The sequence below is a fragment of the Nerophis ophidion genome, linkage group LG03 (assembly GCF_033978795.1).
Source record: "Nerophis ophidion isolate RoL-2023_Sa linkage group LG03, RoL_Noph_v1.0, whole genome shotgun sequence".
Classification (NCBI taxonomy): Eukaryota; Metazoa; Chordata; class Actinopteri; order Syngnathiformes; family Syngnathidae; genus Nerophis; species Nerophis ophidion.
In genome coordinates, this window is record NC_084613.1 from 67,800,917 (window position 1) to 67,823,294 (window position 22,378).

The 22,378-nt window shown below is 39.5% G+C and overlaps 2 protein-coding genes across 6 annotated transcripts in view; one reads left to right on the forward strand and one right to left on the reverse strand.

The window, feature by feature from the left end:
* Nucleotides 1-9,313, forward strand: part of LOC133549955 (unconventional myosin-VI-like) — a 96,949-nt gene extending 87,636 nt beyond the window's left edge. For 2 of the 3 annotated variants that reach the window (XM_061895892.1, XM_061895894.1), the window contains 2 exons: nucleotides 481-699; nucleotides 8,796-9,313. In XM_061895892.1, the coding sequence (XP_061751876.1) occupies nucleotides 481-699; nucleotides 8,796-8,995 (419 nt within the window). In that variant the 3' untranslated portion in view covers nucleotides 8,996-9,313. Of the gene's footprint in view, nucleotides 1-480; nucleotides 701-8,795 lie in introns of those variants that run through there. The other variant, XM_061895895.1, reaches the window with a different exon arrangement.
* A 3,533-nt stretch (nucleotides 9,314-12,846) lies between these two features.
* The window catches only part of impg1b (interphotoreceptor matrix proteoglycan 1b), an 80,718-nt gene continuing 71,186 nt past the window's right edge, over nucleotides 12,847-22,378 (reverse strand). Inside the window, exons 17-18 of one of the 3 annotated variants that reach the window (XM_061895896.1) lie at nucleotides 18,038-18,121; nucleotides 12,847-15,963 (exon numbers count right to left, since the gene is read on the reverse strand). In XM_061895896.1, the coding sequence (XP_061751880.1) occupies nucleotides 15,880-15,963; nucleotides 18,038-18,121 (168 nt within the window). In that variant the 3' untranslated portion in view covers nucleotides 12,847-15,879. The remainder of the gene's footprint in view (nucleotides 15,964-18,037; nucleotides 18,122-22,378) is intronic. The other 2 variants (XM_061895898.1, XM_061895897.1) reach the window with 2 other exon arrangements.

Sequence of the window (22,378 nt, forward strand, 5' to 3'; positions counted from 1 at the left end):
ATTTAAAAAACGTTCATGTATGACAGTCTGACTACTAAAGTGTATTTGTATCCAAATATTGGGGTATTTTCTCAAGCAAATTATAGCTATGCAAGCAAATTAAAACCTGTGATTAATCATGATACATCATAGTTCAAGAATGTAAATTATCTGATTGAAAAGCCAATGTTTGTTTTGCCAAGAAATATATTGTTTACTTTATTAAACGTTTTAAATCAAACTTGGTGAAAATATTTATAGTACTTATTAAGCACATTTAAAGATACTGTGATAAGCAGCATTATCGTGATAATTTTGGTCACAATAACCGTGATATGAAGTTTTTGTTACACCTCTAGTGGGGCTCAAGAGAGAGTGTATCAATCACGCCAAACGCCAGCAATGTATGAATTGTCTCGTGGGAGTATGTCCTTGCATCGGAGCCCTGGTCCAACTTTCCCAACGGTTTGATTTTCTACTAAATGCATGCTTGCCCTACAGCTCAGCAAAACCCTGCCCCGGCCATGTTGGCTCAGCACCAAGAAGTAGCCATGAACCGGCAGCAACGTTACTTCCGCATCCCTTTCATCCGCCCGGCGGACCAGTACAAGGACCCCCAGAATAAGAAGAAAGGCTGGTGGTATGCACACTTTGATGGACCCTGGATAGCACGACAGATGGAGCTCCACCCGGACAAACGACCCATTGTGCTGGTGGCAGGTGAGTCGGCCTAAAACAACAAAACTCTGAGCACATATGTGAGTTTGGAATAATGTATGTCAAAAACGCAACTTGGTGCAGTAAATGCACACTTGTTGTGGCATTTACCACGCATGTACAGTCATTGGCAAAAGTTTACATACACTTGTAAAAAACATAATGTCATGGCTGTCTTGAGTTTCCAACAATTTCTACAACTCTCATTTTTTCACCCGTGATGTTACAATGGGAAGCAATCCGCCATTTTGTCAAAGACATTACACACACAAGTCAAATCTGCTCTGTTATTTTCCGTTTTTTCGACTGTTTTCCGTACCTTGGAGACATCATGCCTCATCGGTGTGTTGTCGGAGGGTGTAACAACACGATCAGGGACGGATTCAAGTTGTCTTACGTGGTGAGTGCATCAATTGGCACGGCATGCTAATCGATGCTAACATGGCAGGAATGGCAAGAATGTGTGGATATCCTGCAACACTCAAAGCAGATGCATTTCCAACGATAAAATCAACGAAATCACAAAGGTGAGATTTGTTGATGTTATTGACTTATGTGCTAATCAGACATATTTGGTCACGGCATGACTGCCAGCTAATCAATGCTAACATGCTATTTAGGCTAGCTGTATGTACGTTTGTAGCTATATTTGCATCCAGCCTTTCCCTCCACCCACATTTAATACCAAACAAACACTTACCAATTGACAGATTGAAGTTGCTCCAGTGGTCAAAAGATGCAATCGTTGGTTAAAAGGCGATCGCCGAATAGCTTCAATAGCTATTTGCTCAATAGCTTCAGTTTCTTCTTCAATTTCGTTTCCGCTATCTGCCTCCACACTCCAACCCTCCGTTTCAATACATGCATAATCTGTTGAATCGCTTAAACCGCTGAAATCCGAGTCTGAATCCGAGCTAATGTCGCTATATCTTGCTGTTCTATCCGCCATGTTTGTTTGTATTGGCGTCACTATGTGACGTCACAGGAAAATGGACGGGTGGATTTACAGATAGCGAAAATCAGGTACTTTAAAGCCTTTTTTCGGGATATTCCATGATGGGTAAAATTTTGAAAAAAACTTTGAAAAATAAAATAAGCCACTGGGAACTGATTTTTATTATGAACTGTGCAATGTACTAATAAAAGTATCAATCAATCAATCAATCAAAATTGGTTTTAACCCTTCTGTAATTGTGATAATGTTCCTCTTTAATGAAGTTTGGTTCTTTTATGAATTTGTTATGGGTCTACTGAAATGTGACTAAATCTGCTGGGTCAAAAGTATACATACAGCAATGTTAATATTTGGTTACATGTCCCTTGGCAAATTTCACTGCAATAAGGCACTTTTGGTTGCCATCCACAAGCTTCTGGTAGAATTTTTGACCACTCTTCTTGACAAAATTGGTGCAGTTGAGCTAAAATGCGTTGGTTTTCTGACATGGACTTGTTTCTTCAGCATTGTGCGCACGTTTAAGTCAGGAATTTGGGAAGGTCATTCTCAAACCTTAATTCTAGCCTGATTTAGCCATTCCTTTACCACTTCTGATGTGTGCTTGGCGTCATTGTCCTGTTGGAACACCCAACTATGCCCAAGACTCAACCTCCGGGCTGATGATTTTAGGTTGTCTTAAAGAATTTGGAGGTAATCCTCCTTTTTCATTGTACCATTTACTGTCTGTAAAGCACCAGTTCCATTGGCAGCAAACCAGGCCCTGAGCATAATACTACCACCAACATGCTTGACGGTAGACATAGTGTTTCTGGGATTAAAGGCCTCACTCTGAACATATTGGTGGGTATTGTGGCTCAATTGTTGTTTCATCTGACATCACATGGACAAAGATAAGACCTTCTGGAGGAAAGTTCTGCTGTCAGACTTTTGATTTGTGACCAACAAGTATGTGTTCCAATCACTCTATCACAAAAAAATAAGAGTTGTAGAAATGATTGGAAGCTCAAGACAGCCATGGAAATATGTTCTTTACAAGGGTATGTAAACTTTTGACCATGATTGTACATATACTGTATGTCCTCCATGTTTACAGACTACAGTTTACACAGACACAAACAACAATGTTGTCTTTTGCTTTTTGGCAATTTGTAGGTTTTTGTCATTAAACCTGATCTATAGGAAAACACAAACCACATTTAAGGCTTTCCAAAACTGTATGCACAAGAAAACTATACGTTTTGCCTTTTGTTTTTTAAACCAGTGTTTCTTAACCATAATTGTGCCACAAGTGCCCCGTTGACGGCCGCCAAAAAATATCTGTTTCTCAGCTGTGGGCACTCATTTGTAACACACTTTTCCCACCACTTGTGGCAGTAATGACAATATCAAACAAACAAGTCTGCAGCTAAAATCTTAGAGAAGGGTTTTAAGAGCAAAAACTCAGTGGCGGGCCGTGCGTTTCTCACCTAGGCTTTCAGTGATGTCCTACTTAGTACGACTTCACCTCTCAAATTACCGTACTCGATGTCACCACATAGACACGGCTGGAGATACTATGCAGAAACACACTTGCACGTTACTTGCATTGAATCCCTGCAACAGTGTACAAAAGGGTCTATTTTTCCACGCATTTGACATACAATAAACCCGAGTCAGCAATTAAAACATATCTCATGTGGTACCATCAAAATTAAAAGAAGTGTATAAAACAAATGAAACATAAAAAAATTTAGAATTTAAATATTTGAACTCACAATTTGTAGCACCCATCCGGCGCCGTATAAGCCAGTAATACCGTCGTAGTCTGTTGATTCGTGTGAAAGTGGCGCGAATTTCCCCATTTCTCCGGCGGTGTTGTGCCAAAATGTGATTGCCCACCAGAAATGTTTTTATTTCTCGGGAGCGCGCACCTCTCGCTAAACCTGCATTGCTTGACTTCATCTGTCTACAGCGGAATACTAGGTGTAAGACAGACACTTTATCTTCGTGGTTATTGTACCGGTGAGTTTTCTGTGGCTTTTCATGACTCATATGGTTCCTGTGCCACTTACTCTTTTTGCAACTTGTGATTGGATCCAATCACAGCATGACACCAGCTTGAAGGCCTTACTGACAACAAGTCGTGATCTGATTGGCTATCGCAATTGGAAATTTGGAAACATTTTTTTTGTTTAAATGTGCTATATAAATAAACTGTATTGGATTGGAGTGTCTATCAACTGTATGTGCCCCATCACTTACAGCGCACATACACCCGCATTGTTGATCCTGAAAGCTCCAAGCAGATTTGGTACAGCATGGCAATATAAACTGGCTGAATTCTGATTGGATACAAACTAAAACTAAAACCCACAGCATTGGAAGGAGCATATTAAGGCATGAAGGGAATATGAATACATTTAGATATTTAGGGAAAGTAAATCAAAAATGACATTCATCTTTAATTATGCACATGATTTCTGGTTCTGTTAGGCCTGCAGAGAAGGCCTTTCTGGTCCTGACGACACACCACTGAAAAAACTACAACTAAAGTGTTTAAGCTGTATTTTCATTTGCACCTACCGTATCTTTCGGAGTATAAGTCGCTCCGGAGTATAAGTCGCACCTGCCAAAAATGCATAATTAAGAAGAAAAAAAACATATATAAGTCGCACTGGAGTATAAGTCACATTTTTTGGGGAAATGTATTTGATAAAACCCAACACCACGAATAGACATTTAAAAGGCAATTTAAAATAAATAAAGAATAGTGAACAACAGGCTGAAAAATTGTACGTTATATGAGGCATAAATAACCAACTGAGAAGGGGCCTAGTATGTTAACGTAACATATTATGGTAAAAGTCATTCAAAAAAACTATAACATATAGAACATGCTATACTTTTACCAAACAATCTGTCACTCCTAATCGCTAAATCCGATGAAATCTTATACGTCTAGTCTCTTTCGTGAATGAGCTAAATAATATTATTTGATATTTTACAGTAATGTGTTAATAATTTCACACATAAGTCGCTCCTGAGTATAAGTCGCACTCACGGCCAAACTATGAAAAAAACTGCGACTTATAGTCCGAAAAATACGGTAAATGTTTTTGACAATTCACTGAATGGAGATCTATGATGACATTCGTCTTTCATATCTTATAAATGTTGTTACAAAGTCGGCTACTCATGTAAAACATTGCCAAAGTATCAAATCATAAGGATCATAAATTTTGACATGAGTTTCTACGCAGTTTTGGATCTTATTTTTGGCGGGGGTTTGCACTTGTAACGTTACAGCCAGGTGGATGTCCATATTTGGACATTAATCCGTAGGAGAGGAACTTCTCCCCTCTGGTTCAGGCGATGAAGAAACACAATAAGTCTTATTTTCATATAATATTGTAATGCGCATAATAACAAAGTTACGTAAATTCGTCCAAAAGCAGGATTTTTTTTTTAATTCAGGCAGCAGGTGTCCCTCATGTTAACGTTTATTTTCAGCTTATTTTCAACTGTGACTGGAGAAAATAACGTACATTTTTTTAAACATAAATGTTATACTTTTTAAGGGGATTGGATGTGGTTTTAATTGCAATGTGGGAACGCCCCCACAAACGGCCAGCTGCAAGACAGCTGAAAAAAAAATTAAATTTAAAAAGTGATTGTAGAGCAAAGTTAAAACCCAAAGCTTATCCAAAACATGTTTCATACACCACAAGGAAACATTTTAAATGCAAAAAAAGTCATCATAGTTCCTATTTAGGAACATATGCTATTATTTATTAATAATTTAGTTTGTTTGGTACCTTTCCCACTCTTTGAGACACTTTTTCTGTAAGGATCTGTGTCGCTCCACATCATTGGTATGTGTGAGTGACATTAGGAAAAGCTCTGACTAACTTAAAACAGTTGAAACTTTTTCTCAGAGTCTGCATCTCTCCATGCCACTGGCGTGTGTGAATGACGGAAAGACAAGTGCTGATTCACATAGATTTTTGACACTTTTTCTGGAAGGATCTGCATTTCTTCAAGTCACTGGTGTGCATGTGAGTGATAAGAAGAAAAGCTCTGACTCACATAAATAGTTGTTTAATGTCTGTGCTTCAATTATCATCTTCATCAGCTCCTGTGTTGTTTGCTAACTTTCCCAATCTTTGAGACACTTTTTCTGTAAGGATCTGTGTCGATCACTGATATCTGTGAGGATATGTGTTGATCACTGATATACGTGAGTGACATGAAGAAAACCTCCGGCTCACCTAAACAGATGAAACTTTTTCTCAAAGAGTCTGCATCTCTCCACCTAATTGGTGTGTGTGAGTGACGGAAAGAAAAGGGCTGATTCACATACATTTTTCACACTTTTTCGGAAAGGATCTGCATTCCTTTAAGTTACTGGTGTGTGTGACAAGAAGAAAAGCTCTGACTCACGTAAAGAGTTGTTTAATGCCTGTGCTTCGTTGATCACCTTCTTCAACTCCTGTGTTATTTGCTACATTTCCAACTCTTTGAGACAATTTTTCATGTATGGATCTGTGTCGGTTCACATCACTGGTATGTGTGAGTGACATGAAGAAAAGCTCTGGCTCACGTAAACAGTTGAAACTTTTTCTCAAAGAGTCTGAGTCTCTCCACGCCACTGGTGTGTGTGAGTGATGGAAAGAAAAGTGCTGATTCACATACATTTTTCACACTTTTTCGGAAAGGAGCTGCATTTCTTTAAAGGCCTACTGAAACCCACTAAAACCGACCACGCAGTCTGATAGTTTATACATCAATGATGAAATCTTAACATTGCAACACATGCCAATACGGCCGGGTTAGTTTACTAAATTGCAATTTTAAATTTTGCGCCAAAATATACTGCTGAAATGTCCCGGTATGATGACGCGTGCGCGTGACGTCACGCATTGTAGAGGACATTTTGTTTCAGCATCGTTCCCAGCGATAAGTCATCTGTTTTCATTGCATAATTTCACAGTATTCTGGACACCCTGTGTTGCTGAATCTTTTGCAATTTGTTCAATGAATAATGGAGATATCAAAGAAGAAAGCTGTAGGTAGGAAGCGGTGTATTGCGGCCGCCTTTAGCAACACAAACACAGCCGGTGTTTCATTGTTTACATTCCCGAAAGATGACAGTGAAGCTTTACTATGGAACAGAGCAGTCAAGCGAACACGGTTGGATTGGACCACACACACTAAGTAATGTATTATGCAGATTAGATGATTAGATTAGATAGTACTTTATTTATTCCGTCAGGAGAGTTCCTTCAGGAAAATTAAAATGTTCAGCACAATCCCATTCAAGATCAGACAAACATTACAGGGAGACAGAACAGGATCGCTGACGGGTCTGCCGGCTTCCAGCGCCCCTTACAAAAAAGATGAGATACAGGTAAACAAGGGGGGGAACGGGAGAAAAAAAATTGAAGATTAAAATAAAATAAAAAAATCGGTCTTAGCCTGGGCCCTGGACAGGGGGTGCAGACTGAGGCCAAGGGAGAAAAAAAACAACTCATAGCCATAGTACACATCCCTCTTACATGTGTGTAAGAGGGAGACATCAAACATCAAAGAACACAGAGGACATTAAAGACATTAAAGCAGCAGATACAACCAGACATTTCTACATACAGTTATGAATAAAAAGTAAAAGAAACCTATCCACTGTGGTGGCCTCTGCGGTGTTCCACGCCATCGTCTGCTGGGGTGGAGGGAGCATGGCCAGAGACAGGAGCAGACCCAACAAAGCAACCAAGACAGCCGACTCCACTCTTGGCCAGTGTCCAGTCCGCATGGATGAGCGAGGATACGTCCAAGGTGACTGAGGTGTCCGACACCTGCTCACCCAGCCAAGACACCGCAAAGCCTCTCCGTACCGGCGCTCAGTGCTAGCTCCGCAGCCCAGTACCCTCATCCGCATCTCCTCCAGTCCCTCCAAACCGACTCCGGTGTGGCAGAGACCCAGCAGCTGGTCTCCATGGCCAAAAGGCTCCCAAAGGCAGATCCAGAAGTCCACAAAAAAAACACCACAGAGGTCACAAAACTGCCACCCCTTGTCACACAGTCCCAAAGGGTCCTGGACCAAAAGGCAAAAAAATATAATAACACATGAAATCAAGAGGGAAACACAAAAGGATGACCCAAGAGCACAGAGCTCCTGCCCTGCAGCGATCATTTCGAAAGATCGGGTTTCGAAGAGGGTCCCTTGCGAAGGGCAGAGATGGGCATCGCCACCACCTGTCGACTGGTGCTGAAGAAAAGTGCACCAGTTCAGGTTGTACAGGTACGACCATATAATCTCACTAAAACACTAGTAACAAAATAAGCAGATAAGGGATTTTCCAGAATTATCCTAGTAAATTTGTCTAATAACATCTGAATCGGTCCCACTGTATAGTCTTTTTTTTTTTTTTCTAGTCCTTCGCTCTCACTTTCCTCATCCACGAATCTTTCATCCTCGCTCAAATTAATGGGGAAATCGTCGCTTTCTCGGTCCAAATCGCTCTCGCTGCTGGTGTGGCCATGATTGTATACAATGTTCAGATGTGAGGAACTCCACAACTCGTGACGTCACACGCATATTGTCTGCTACTTCCGGTACAGGCAAGGCTTTTTTATCAGCACCAAAAGTTGCGAACTTTATCGTCGATGTTCTCTACTAAATCCTTTCAGCAAAACTGTGGCAATATCACGAAATGATCAAGTATGACACAGAATGGACCTGCTATCCCCATTTAAATAAGAAAATCTCATTTCAGTAGGCCTTTAAGTCACTGGTGTGCATGACAAGAAGAAAAGCCCCGACTCACATAAATAGTTGTTAATGCCTGTGCTTCATTGATCACCTTCATCAACTCCTGTGTTGTTTGCTACCTGGGTCTGTGTCTCTCCATATCACTGATGTGAGTGACAGGAAGAAAAGCCCTGACTCACATAAATAGTTGTTAATGCCTGTGCTTCATTGATCACCTTCATCAACTCCTGTGTTTTTTGCTACCTGGGTCTGTGTTTCTCCATATCACTGATGTGGGTGACAGGAAGAAAAGCTTTTTTATTAAAAAAAAAAAAATTGGGGCAGGTTTCTTAAAGTAAAGTAAAGATCATGGATAGAAAATGTGATGTTGTCCTGGTGTTTGTTCATATCCGACAGGAAAAGATGACATGGAAATGTGCGAGCTGAGTCTGGAAGAGACGGGTCTGACCCGAAAGAGAGGGGCCGAGATCCTTCCCAGGCAGTTTGAGGAAATCTGGGAGCGCTGCGACGGGATTCAGTACCTGAAGAAAGCCATCGAGAACAAGCAGGCCCGGCCTACGTATGCCACCGCCATGCTGCAGAACCTCCTCAAGTGACCCCCTCAGACGCCACTGCGGACCGATGCAAGAGGGACAGCGTCCTGAACAGTAGCTGTAAGTCTTTTTTGCTGTGTTCTTTCTAGACATTGTGTTACTTTAAAAGAGGCCTTAAATTGGAACACATGTGCGCACCTCACACGTTCAGCCCGAGACCTTAACTGTGTTTTTATCGTGCGTGTGTAAAGTTGTTGTTTCATTCTGATATGTGCAGGTTTGCAGTGTCTTTGTGTGCGTCTGATCAAATATGATCATATTCATCTTGCATTCTGTTTGTGTTTACACTGCAGCATTCTAGAAAATAAAATACAAGCCTCCCCTGCATTTGTCATTGTTTTATTTTCATTCCCATAGTCCCCGATATCATTAAAGTCAAAAGTCTGAACAATCGCGAGCCAGCAGAGCCGTTCCTTCGCACTACTCTTACCGGAGCTGACGTCCTAATGGGAATAGCAGCAAACAAGATTAACCTGTGAGATTATTTCAGGCGAAAGGCAGATGTAGCAGCGATGTTCGTCCGAGGCTCGCACACACCAGGTGATCAGCGGCGTTAAACCAGATTAAAGGTTCAAAAGGTACTAAAAACCTGTCTCTATGTATAGCAAAACAAGTTAAATAGTCAAATGCTGTTTTTGGGTGTTTTTATACAAAACCCAAAACCAGTGGCGTTGGCACTTTGTGTAAATCGTAAATAAAAACAGACTGTAATGATTTGCAAATCCATTTTCAACTTGCAAAGACAAGATATTTAATATTCAAACTGAGAAATATATATTTTTTGGCAAATAATCATTAACTTAGAATTTAATGGCAGCAACACGTTGCAAAAGAGTTGGCAAAGGGGCATTTTTACCACTGTGTTACATGGCTTTTCCTTTAAACAGCACTCTGTAAACGTTTGGGAACTTAGGAGACCTATTTTTAAGCTACATTCTTGCTTGATGTACAGAAGATGTCAGGTTCAAACACTGATGACATCTATTAAAAAGGGCAAGAAGCAAAGAATCAAACAGAGACAGAATTAAATTTGGCTCAATTTGAGGAGAAACATCTGGTCTGTACTTCTGTACAGTCTCCAGCAGGCTCTGGCGAAAGATTGCACACCTCCTCCATTATTTCGACTTTCCCTGACCACATGTCAACAGCTGTTTCCAAAGGGACGGGGTCGTAAACAGTTAAAAGAAAAGGTCGGAAAACAGTTCAAAGAAGAGGTTCGTAAAACAGTTCAAAAAGAGGTTCGTAAAACAGTTCAAAAAGAGGTTGTCTGGAACTTGTGCAGATCCTGCCTTCTCTCTGCTTTGTACTTCTTGGGTTAAAACAATATATTTATGTTGATTGCAATTCATAAAAGAAACAGAAACACCTTCATGTTGCTTCCCACTACACATTGGAGTTTTACAAGCCTTCTTTTAGGTAGGTTCAAAGACATGTTTTTGCTTCTCGCCGGGAACTCATTTCAACACAAAGTTTTTGTGATAACTTAGATAAAATTATTCTAACAGCTTAAGTTGTTCAACAGTCCGGGGTCTCTGTTGTGGTATTTTAGGTTTTTTAATGCGCCACACATTTTCAATGGGAAACAGGTTTGGAATACAGGCAGGTCAGTCTAGTACCCGCACTCTTTTACTATAAAGTCACGCTGTTGTAAGACGTGGCTTGGCATTGTCTTGCTGAAATAAGCAGGGGCGTCCATGATAACGTTGCTTCGATGGCAACATATGTTGCTCCAAAACCTGTATGTACCTTTCAGCATTAATGGTGCCTTTACAGATGTGTAAGTTACCCATGCCTTGGGCACTAATACGCCCCAATACCATCATAGGTGCTGGCTTTTCAACTCTGCGCCTATAACCAGATGGTTGTTTTCCTCTTTGTTCCGGAGGACACGACGTCCACAGTTTCTAAAAAACAATTTCAAATGTGAACTCGTCAGACCACAAAACACTTTTCCACTTTGCATTAGTCCATCTTAGAAGAGCTCGGGCCCAGCGAAACCGGAGGCATTTCTGGGTGTTGTTGATAAATGGCTTTTGCTTTGCATAGTAGAGTTTTAACTTGCAGTTACAGATGTAGCGACAAACAGTAGTTACTGGTTTTTCTGAAGTGTTCCTGATCCTGTGTGGTGATATCCTTTACACACTGATGGTGCGTTTTGATGCAGTGCCGCCTGAGGGATTGAAGGTCACGGGCGTTCAATGTTTATTATGCTTACGTGCAGTGATTTTTCCAGATTCTCTGAAACTTTTGATGAGATTACGGACCGTAGATGGTAAAATCCCCAAATTCCTTGCAAAAGTTCGTTGAGATACGTTGTTCTTAAACTGTTCGACAATTTGCTCACGCATCTGGTCACAAAGTGATGACCCCCGCACCATTCTTGTGTGTGAATGACTGAACATTTCATGGAAGCTGCTTTTATACCCAATCATGGCACCCACTTGTTCCCAATTAGGCTGTTCGCCTGTGGGATGTTCCAAATAAGTGTTTGATGAGCATTCCTTTACTTTATCAGTTTTGTTTGCCATTTGGGCCAGCTTTTTTGAAACATGTTGCAGGCATCAAATTCCAAATGAGCTAAAATTTGCAAAAAATAACGTTTCTCAGTTCGAAGTATCTTGTCTTGCAGTCTAATCAATTGAATATAGGTTGAAAAGGATTTGCAAATCATTATATTCTGTTTTTATTTACGATTTACACAACGTGCCAACTTCCCTGGTTTTGGGTTTTGTAGCACTATTTTGAATAGTATATAATAAAATGTCCTATTTGGCTCTCCACACAACACCCTTGCAAAAATGAAAAATGTGGAAATATGGTCACGCTGTAGCTCACATAGCTGTCTTGCTTTCTTCAACTTTCTGAGTCTCATTTGCAAGTATACATTCATTTCAGTTTGTCCTAGGCGTGCTGTTGGAGTCAGGAAGTACTCTTTGCAATCAAGTTGAACATGCCAGCCTTGTTGAATCCTAAAAAGTTTTTATACTGTGTGTATCGTACTTATTGCACACCATCTGTTTGATTGTAACGTGCATCATAGTTGTAGTTTGTATTGCCCAATTTGAAGATGTTGAAATCGCTATGTAAAATCGTAATCAATAGCACGTACATAGCATAGCCAATGTATATTAGCATTGAGCTCGCTTGAAAACTGGTTGCAAATCTTTTTTTTCTATAATTTACAAATTAATTTTTTGGTACAATTAACTTGCATCTAGTGGGTGGAGCCTCCTCCGTATAATATGTTATAAGCCTTTTTATTCAATCGCTTACGAGATTGAAGTTTATCGTAACCAAAAAATAATAATTTTCAACCATAAATAATTTTCATTTTTAGTAAAGAGAAATAATATTGCAGCCAAACAAATGCAACCAAAAATCAGATTTGCAGTCCCCCAAACAATTTTTAACCAAAGAATGATTTGTAGCCAAAAAATAAAAATTCCAACCCCAAAAATACTTTTTTTGCTACCAAAAATGTATTTGCAACCAAAAAATAGCATTTGTAACCAAAAAATGATTTGCAAACAATATTGTAACCAAACAAATGCAACCAAAAATACAATTTTCAGTCCCCCCAAAAAAATGTGTAAACAAAGAATGATTTGCAACCAAAAAATAAAATTTGCAACCCAAAAAATTTAACCCAAAAATATTTTTTTTTGCAACCAAAAATGTATAGGCAACCAAAAAATATAATTTGACACTAAAACATAATGCAACCAAAAATACACTTTGCAGTCCCCCCAAAAATGTGTAAACAAAGAATGATTTGCAAGTGTCAGACTGTGGACTATGGTGCAGTTTCCTGTGTGAATTGTTTTCCCGAGAGGCAAAAGAACTGGATTGGACATGGTGTGAAGGTAAATACATGATTTAATAATACTATAAAATTTGAAAACAAAAGGCGCGCACAAGGCAGAAACAAAAACTTGGCTAAGGAAATAAAAAAGCACGTTGACGTAAACTAAGGACATAGAACAGAAGACACTAACTTTGGCATAAATAAACAAAAAAACTTGCTTGGGTTGACGTGAGCAGGGCAGCATGGACTATGAAATTGCAAGAAAGAGTAAACATGGCATGACGCAGAGTGTGAAAAGATCATGAAACAATGATGCCAGAACGACCAACTGAAAAACCATGTTTAGATAATAATGACATGATTGAAACAGGTGCGTGAGTCCAACACATGAGACAGGTGAATCTAATGGGTCGCCACGGTGATAAAACAAGAGAGTGGAAAAAAAGGAAGCAATGGAGTTTTAAACAAAACAGAACATAACTAAACAAAACATGATCACAAGACATGACAGCAAGCAAAAAAAATAAAATTTGCAACCCAAAAAATTGGGTTTTTTGGAACCTAAAATCAATATGCAACCAAAAAATAGCATTTGTAACCAAAACATCATTTGCAAACAAATATTGATTTTCAAACCCTTTTTTTTTTTAAACCAATACAATTACTTAAAACCAAAAAAGTATTTGCAATCAAAAAAAATGTGTAACAAAAAATATTTGCAACCAATAAAAAGTTTAAATGTTTAAAGCAGCCAAAAAAAGAAACAAAATAAATACGCAACCAAAAACATGCAACAAATGTATCAAAAAATAATACAGCTTGAGTTGCGTTAAAGGGGAACATTATCACAATTTCAGAAGGGTTAAAACCAATAAAAATCAGTTCCCAGTGGCTCTTTTTATTTTTCGAAGTTTTTTCAAAATTTTACCCTATATGGAATATCCCGAAAAAAGGCTTTAAAGTGCCTGATTTTTGCTATCTGTAAATCCACCCGTCCATTTTCCTGTGACGTCACATAGTGACGCCAATACAGCAAGATATAGCGACATTAGCTCGGATTCAGACTCGGATTTCAGCGGCTTAAGCGATTCAACAGATTACGCATGTATTGAAACAGATGGTTGGAGTGTGGAGGCAGATAGCGAAAACGAAATTGAAGAAGAAACTAAAGCTATTGAGTGAATAGCTATTGAAGCTATTCAGCAATCGCCTTCTAACCAACGATTGCATCTTTTGACCACTGGAGCAACTTAAATCCGTCGATTGGTAAGTATTTGTTTGGCATTAAATGTGGGTGGAGGGAAAGGCTGGATGCAAATATAGCTATAAATGTACATACAGGGCTTCACGGTGGCAAAGGGGTTAGTGCGTCTGCCTCACAATACGAAGTTCCTGCAGTCCTGGGTTCAAATCCAGACTCGGGATCTTCCTGTGTGGAGTTTGCATGTTCTCCCCGTGAATGCGTGGGTTCCCTCCGGGTACTCCGGCTTCCTCCCACTTCCAAAAACATGCACGTGGGGATAGGTTGATTGGCAACACTAAATTGGCCCTAGTGTTTGAATGTGAGTGTGAATGTTGTCTGTCTATCTGCGATGAGATGGCGACTTGTCCAGGGTGTACCCCGCCTTCCGCCCGAATGTAGCTGAGATAGGCGCCCCCAAAAAGGGAATAAGCGGTAGAAAATGGATGGATGGATGTACATATAGCTAGCCTAAATAAGATGTTAGCATCGACTAGCTGGCAGTCATGCCGCGACCAAATATGTCTGATTAGCACATAAGTCAATAACATCAACAAAACTCACCTTTGTGATTTTGTTGACTTTATCGTTGGAAATGCATCTGCTTTGAGTGTCGCAGGATATCCACACATCTCTGTCACATCGCTATCGTCGGTAAAATGTGGAGAACAAACGAGAGACTTTCACATCTTTTGACACTGGTGCAACTTGAATCCGTCGATTGGTATGTGTTTGTTTGGCATTAAATGTGGGTGGAGGGAAAGGCTGGATGCAAATATAGCTACAAATGAGGCATGACGATGCAATATGTACATACAGCTAGCCTAAATAGCATGTTAGCATCGATTAGCATGCCGTGCTAATCGATGCACACTCCACGTAAGTCAACTTGAATCCGTCCCTGATCGTGTTGTTACACCCTCCGACAACACACCGATGAGGCATGATGTCTCCAAGGTACGGAAAACAGTCGAAAAAAACGGAAAATAACAGAGCTGATTTGACTTGTGTGTGTAATGTGTTTGAGAAAATGGCGGATGGCTTTCTGTTGTGACATCACGGGTGAAAGGTCATTGCTCCGACAGCGAACAATTGAAAGGCGTTTAAATCGCCAAATTCACCCTTTTAGAGTTCGGAAATTGGTTAAAAAAATATATGGTCTTTTTTTCTGCAACATTAAGGTATATATTGACGCTTACATAGGTCTGGTGATAATGTTCCCCTTTAATCAGTACAGGGTCAGTCGCTATAAAAGTATAGAATTTAGTATTCATCCCATACTTGAGTTTGATTACAGTGTTTTTGCAGACTAATTGTGCGAAAGAGGCGTCCCCTTTCCGCGTTCGCTGAGTGACTCACTTCATCGAAACATGCCGTCCTATTTTGATTTAGCGGTCACGTCAGAAAAGCAAAGACTCGTAATGCAAAAACATTTCATTGGTTACTTTAATTGTAAAATGTGTACAAAAAATGAGTCACACTGTTTTGGAACAACCTAAATACATCATCAGTGAATACATTCATCCTCTTTTGGAGTCTAATGTGAGATACCAGCATGTGTGAATAATAAATACCTCATTGTGAGGAAAGAAGAGTCTTTGCCAAGAGTGTAGCGTACAGGAAGTGTTCCTAGCGTTCATTATGCGTAATAAATATTTGATTGACACATGAAAACATTGTATTGGAGCAGCCGTAGTGGAAATGTCTTGTCTAACAAGACGCATTCTTCACTATGAGCAATTCACCACCTAACTGCTCTCTACAGGGGGAGGAGGTTAGGGGGCGTGGCATCAAATATACAGTATGCATAGATCAAGCCTCGCCCCGGGACGCCGGGCGCAGTCACACCACGGTGGCTTCGCCGCCTTCGCCGTCTGACGTCCATAGAAGAAAACACGCTCGGTATTCATTGGGCAGTCGCCACGTCTGCGAGAAACGAGGAAAAGGTGGTGAAAAACTGCTATGTGTTAATGGACCGCAGCTTCCGCAGTGACAGCAGCACTCGTGCATACCCAGACCGGGACGATACGGCTACCATGATTGACTCCTGGTTATCTTGGGGGTAGCTGTATCGGCCAAAATACCGATAGTGCCGATACCATGGTGGGTATTAGTATGTGATAGATACTAATGTGATGGGATCAATAATTTTGTCAGAAAATTACTCACATTTTCTCAAAGTTGATCTGTCACTTCTCTCTCTCACGCACTCTCACTTAGGCACACATTTCTCCACTGACTATTGTTTTTTTTTCACAAATATTCACCTACAATGAAACTTAATGATGTTGTTTTGAGGGCATTTTTGTATTTGCACTGTTATTTTTGTTATATGGTTACATGTTTATTTTATTGTGTTTTTGTAACCTTTTTCCTGAATAATCCAATACAGTTAAATGTAATGTGAATTATTTGTAATGCATTCCCTACTCATACGATATTTTATATTGTTTAAGTTATGTTATAACAAATATTTTCCCTGTGTTATTTTTAATCATAATAAATTGAGCAAATTTACAAAAATGTTATTAGTGTTTTTTTGTTTTTTGTTTTTTTTTATTATTTAAAAAAAAAAATCACAACATTTTTATTAGTGTTTTGGGGGTTTTTTTATTTAAAAAGTTCCTTCTTTTTTTTCTTCTTCTTCTGTTTCACTTTATTGAAATGATCAATGAAAATGTTGTGTTCGCATAATGACAAAAAAAATTGAATTCATCAATTTAAAGTATCGGTGTCAGTTTTGGCAAAAACTTGCCCTGAAATATCTCTGTATCGGAACGATACCCGAAATCCCAAGTATCGCCCACCCCTACTTGGTAATCACTTGGTTTTGTGTTGAGTTATTTCCAGTGAATAGTAAATGAATACTGCTGTACACTGACTACTCTAAAGTACACTCAAGTTTACTTTCTATAGTATTGTCTCTTGAGAAGATGTACTGTGGTGATTGCATACTTTTGCGTGCGTCATAGAGGTGCACAATACTAAAATATTTACTTTGAAGCGATACAATACCAATATCGGAGAGTTGAGTTTATACCAAAACGGATACATGGATGATACAGCAGAGGATTGGGAGAATGTCATGTGGTCAGATGAAACCAAAATAGAACTTTTTGGTATAAACTCAACTCATCGTGTTTGGAGGAAGAAGAATACTGAGTTGCATCCCAAGAACACCATACCTACTGTGAAGCATGGGGGTGGAAACATCATGCTTTGGGGCTGTTTTTCTGCTTAGGGGACAGGACGATTGATCCGTGTTAAGGAAAGAATGAATTGTGCCATGTATCGTGAGATTTTGAGCCAAAACCTCCTTCCATCAGTGAGAGCTTTGAATGGTTGACCAAATACTTATTTTCCACCATAATTTACAAATAAATTCTTTAAAATTCCTTCAATGTGAATTCCTGGATTTTTTTTTCACATTCTGTCTCTCACAGTTGAAGTGTACCTATGATGAAAATTACAGACCTCTGTCATCATTTTAAGTGGGAGAACTTGCACAATCGCTGGCTGACTAAATACTTTTTTGCCCCACTGTATATATATATATATAAATATATTATACACTTTATATGTCATCGTTTTTAAATTTTTGCACTGTTTTGTTGATTCCTATTTTTCATCAATGTAGTAAAAAACTGTAAAATTCCATTCCGTTTTTTTTTTTTAGGTGGTCTGTCATAACGTTTTTAGGACTCTATGGGACATTGTGACTTTTGGTAATAATGTTCCTGAAAAAAATGGACCCAAACACACATTTTTACTACTAAATGTGTATATTTCATTTATACACGCATACAACGTGGCCCCACGGGAAACTTTTTTTCTCTCAAAACATTTGCCTAGCTCTGGTCTACCATGTTTACCTCCTAAAATACAAGAAAAGACCAACCTTGTGTGCTATTTGGAGTACATGTTGCAGGCCAATACAGTTTTTTATGCTGATATCAGATGAGGACTAATGTCATTATATGGCATGTGTGCCGTGTCTCACCTCATTGTGCGGGATGCATTGATGGAAGTCCACCAGCTCCGACATTAACTTTTCGGATCTGGTGGTGTAGAGTTTTCTGGGGATCTGAGGGAGGCACACAAAGGGGACAAATGCTGTGTTTACAACACGCTTCATTACTCTCTGGAAGTCAGGGGTAGCAAGGAAGTCAAAGCGACAAGAAGGCAGCTCTACTGTACAAGAAGTCTAAAGTTCTAACCGTCATCTTCGGTTAAGGACGTCCTGGCCTTGAACCTCACTTGTGCAAATAAGCAAAATAAGACTCGAAAGCGAGGAATTTCCAACCACTGGCATGCAGGATGTGACAGGAGACCACAATTAACATCAAAGGAGTAATTTATTCCAATAAAATCGACAAAGTGTCACTTCCCAGCAGATGCCATCAGAGGTACTCATGAGAGCTCATATGCATGTATAAAATATCCGGCTCTAACGATTTGCTTTTTAAATTATATTTATTCCGTCTCATTTAATTAATGTTTACAATGAATGCTCAAAGATGCACAACTAAATCATTTTTATTTACATTCTATTTCATGTTTTTTTTTATTTACTGTGGAGGTTCAATTTAACATGGAGGGTCAATAAATAAATACTTATATTTTCAGGCAATTACCCAAATGTGTCATTAGTTAATTATAATTGAAAGAAAAAGATTATTGTGTTAATAAATGTGTCACTTTTTTTTTTGTATATTTAAAAGTACATTTAAATATTTACTAATTTAATATTTAATTATTTTATTATGTAAAGAACATAAAGTAATGGCTGTCTTGAGTTTCCAATAATTTCTACAACTCTTATTTTTTTGTGATTGGAGCACATACTTGTTGGTCTCAAAAAACATTCATGAAGTTTGCTTCTTTTATGAATTTATTACAGGTCTACTGAAAATGTGACATCACGTGGACAAATTTAAGACCTTCTGGAAGAAAGTTCTGCGGTTAGATGAAACACAAAATGAGCTGTTCGGACAAAATACCCAGCAATATGTTTGGAAGAATAAAGGTGAGGCCTTGAATCCCAGGAACACCATTCCTACCGTCAAGCATGGGGGTGGTAGTATTAGTCTCTGGGCCTGTTTTGCTGCCAATGGAACTGGTGCTTTAAATCAGTGGTCCTAAGCCATTTTTTATTATTATAATTTGTTATTTATTTATTTTTAATAAAATCAACATGAAAAAACACAAGATACACTTACAATTAGTGCACCAACCCCAAAAAAACTCCCTTTTGCATGACAAAAAAAAAAAAAAAAAAAGAATCCCCCCCAGCCCACCCCCGCCGGGCAGCGGGAAAAATTATCAATCGTTGACCAGTCCGCAGCTACAAAAAGGTTGGGGACCACTGCTTTGAATCGAACAATGAAAAAGGAGGATTATCTCCAAATTCTGCAGGACAACCTAAAATCATCATCCCGGAGGTTGGGTGTTTGGCGCAGTTGGGTGTTCCAACAGGACAATGACCCCAAACACACCTCAAAAGTGGTAAAGGAATGGCTAAATCCTGCTAGAATTAAGGTTTTAGAATGGTCTTCCCAAAGCCCTGACTGAAGAAACAAGTCCTTGTCAGAAAAACAACAAATTTAGCTGAACTGCACCAATTTTGTCAAGAGCAGTGGTCAAAAATTCAACCAGAAGCTTGTGGATGGCTACCAAAAGCACCTTATTGCAGTGAAACCTCCCAAGAGACATGTAACCAAATATTAACATTGCTGTATGTATACTTTTGACCCAGCATTTTGGTCACATTTTCAGTAGACAAATACATTCATAAAATAACCAAACTTCATGATTTTTTGTTTGTGACAAACAAGTATGTGCTCCAATCACTCTATCACAAAAAAATAAGAGTTGTAGAAATTATTGGAAACTCAAGACAGCCATGACATTATGTTCTTTACAAGTGTATGTCAACTTTTGATCGCGACTGTATGCATGTTTGGGTTGTACGGTGTGGTGTCCCCAAGATGCAGAACAGCAGAGTGCAGGGAGGAAAATGATTGAATTCCTTCTTCAAGCAAGGCAAAAATGAAGTCGTGCCGCCGGGCAGCAAACGTAAATAGTAGCATCAACATAAATCGCTACCAAGGCTTAACGGCGAACGAACCGTCGCCAAGGGCCAACAAGACTCCCAGGCAGATATACAGTGGGGCAAAAAAGTATTTAGTCAGCCACCGATTGTGCAAGTTCTCCCACTTAAAATGATGACAGAGGTCTGTAATTTTCATCATAGGTACACTTCAACTGTGAGAGACAGAATGTGAAAAAAAAAATCCAGGAATTCACATTGTAGGAATTGTAAAGAATTTATTTGTAAATTCTGGTGGAAAATAAGTATTTGGTCAACCATTCAAAGCTCTCACTGATGGAAGGAGGTTTTGGCTCAAAATCTCACGATACATGGCCCCATTCATTCTTTCCTTAACACGGATCAATCGTCCTGTCCCCTTAGCAGAAAAACTGCCCCCAAAGCATGATGTTTCCACCCCCATGCTTCACAGTAGGTATGGTGTTCTTGGGATGCAACTCAGTATTCTTCTTCCTCCAAACACGACGAGTTGAGTTTATACCAGAATTGATACATGGATGATACAGCAGAGGATTAGGAGAATATCATGTGGTCGGATGAAACCAAAATAGAACTTTTTGGTATAAACTCAACTCATCATGTTTGGAGGAAGAAGAATACTGAGTTGCATCCCAAGAACACCACACCTACTGTGAAGCATGGGGTTGGAAACATCATGCTTTGGGGCTGTTTTTCTGCTAAGGGGACAGGACGATTGATCCTTGTTCAGGAAAGAATGAATGGGGCCATGTATCGTGAGATTTTGAGCCAAAACCTCCTTCCATCAGTGAAAGCTTTGAATGGTTGACCAAATATTTTTTTTCACCATAATTTACAAATAAATTCTTCAAAATTCCTACAATGTGAATTTCTGGATTATTTTTTTTTAACATTCTGTCTCTCACAGTTGAAGTGTACCTATGATGAAATTACAGACCTCTGTCACCATTTTAAGTGGGAGAACTTGCACAATCGGTGGCTGACTAAATACTTTTTGCCCCACTGTAAATAGCTCTCTGATTAGTGATCAGGAGCGAGGTGAGCGTCCCGACCACTAATCCGAAGCACGTGCATTTAATCAGTGCCCATGCAAACTACTGATATAAATGGGCGCTTAAACGAAAATACACAATAAACCGAGGGGAACGTCAACAAATGAAAATGAGCATATGTGTCATGATCATGTTTTTGTTATGTTTTGTTATTTTTGATGCTCCCTTAGTTCCCGTTTTGTGCACATCTGGGTTTGTTTTGGTTTCTATTGGGTTCACCTGCCTCTTGTTAGTGGTCGGCACGCTCACCTGCAGTCGACCACTAATCAGAGAGCTATTTATTCACCTCTCTCGCCACGCTCGTCCTGGCTTCTTTGTTTGCTCCACGCAACCCGTTATGTACGTTTTTCTTGTCTCCTAGCCTATGCTAAGTGCTAGCTTTGACTGCGATTAGCATGTGTTTCCTTCGACTTGTTTTCTGTTTTTGGTTTTTCTTTGATTGTTCTGAGAATTAAATCATGTTCCTAACTGCAAGTCCTGTGCGGCATGGTCCGTTTGCATCCCGAGGGAACGAATCGCGCAGCAAGCTATTTTCCTCTTTGTTCAGGAAGACACCACGTCCGAAATTTTCAAATATAATTTAAAATGTGGACTTGTCAGAACACTTTTCCACTTTGCATCAGTCCATCTTAGATGAGCTCAGGCCCAGCAAAGTCGGCGGCGTTTCATGGTGTTGTTGGTAAATGGGTTTGACTTTGCATAGTAGAGTTTTAACTCGCACTTACAGATGTAGCAACCAACTGTAGTTACTGACAGGGGTTTTCTAAAGTGTTCCTGAGCCCATGTGGTGATATCCTTTACACACAGATGTCGGTTTTTAATGCTGTACCGCCTGAGGTATCAAAGGTCCGTAATATCTTCGCTTACGTGCAGTGATTTCTCCGGATTCTTTGAACCTTTTGAAGATTTTACGGACCGTAGATGGTAAAATCCCTCTTTGAGAAATGTTGTTCTAAAACTGTTCGACAATTTGCCTACAAAGTGGTGACCCTCGCCCCATCCTTGTTTGTGAATGACTTAGCATTTCATGGAAGCTGCTTTTATACCCAATCATGGCACCCAACTGTTCCCAATTAGCCTGCACACCTGTGGGATGTTCCATATAAGTGTTTGATGAGCATTCCTCAACTTTATCATTATTTATTGCCACTTTTCCCAACTTCTTTGTCACGTGTTGCAGGCATCAAATTCTAAAGTTAAT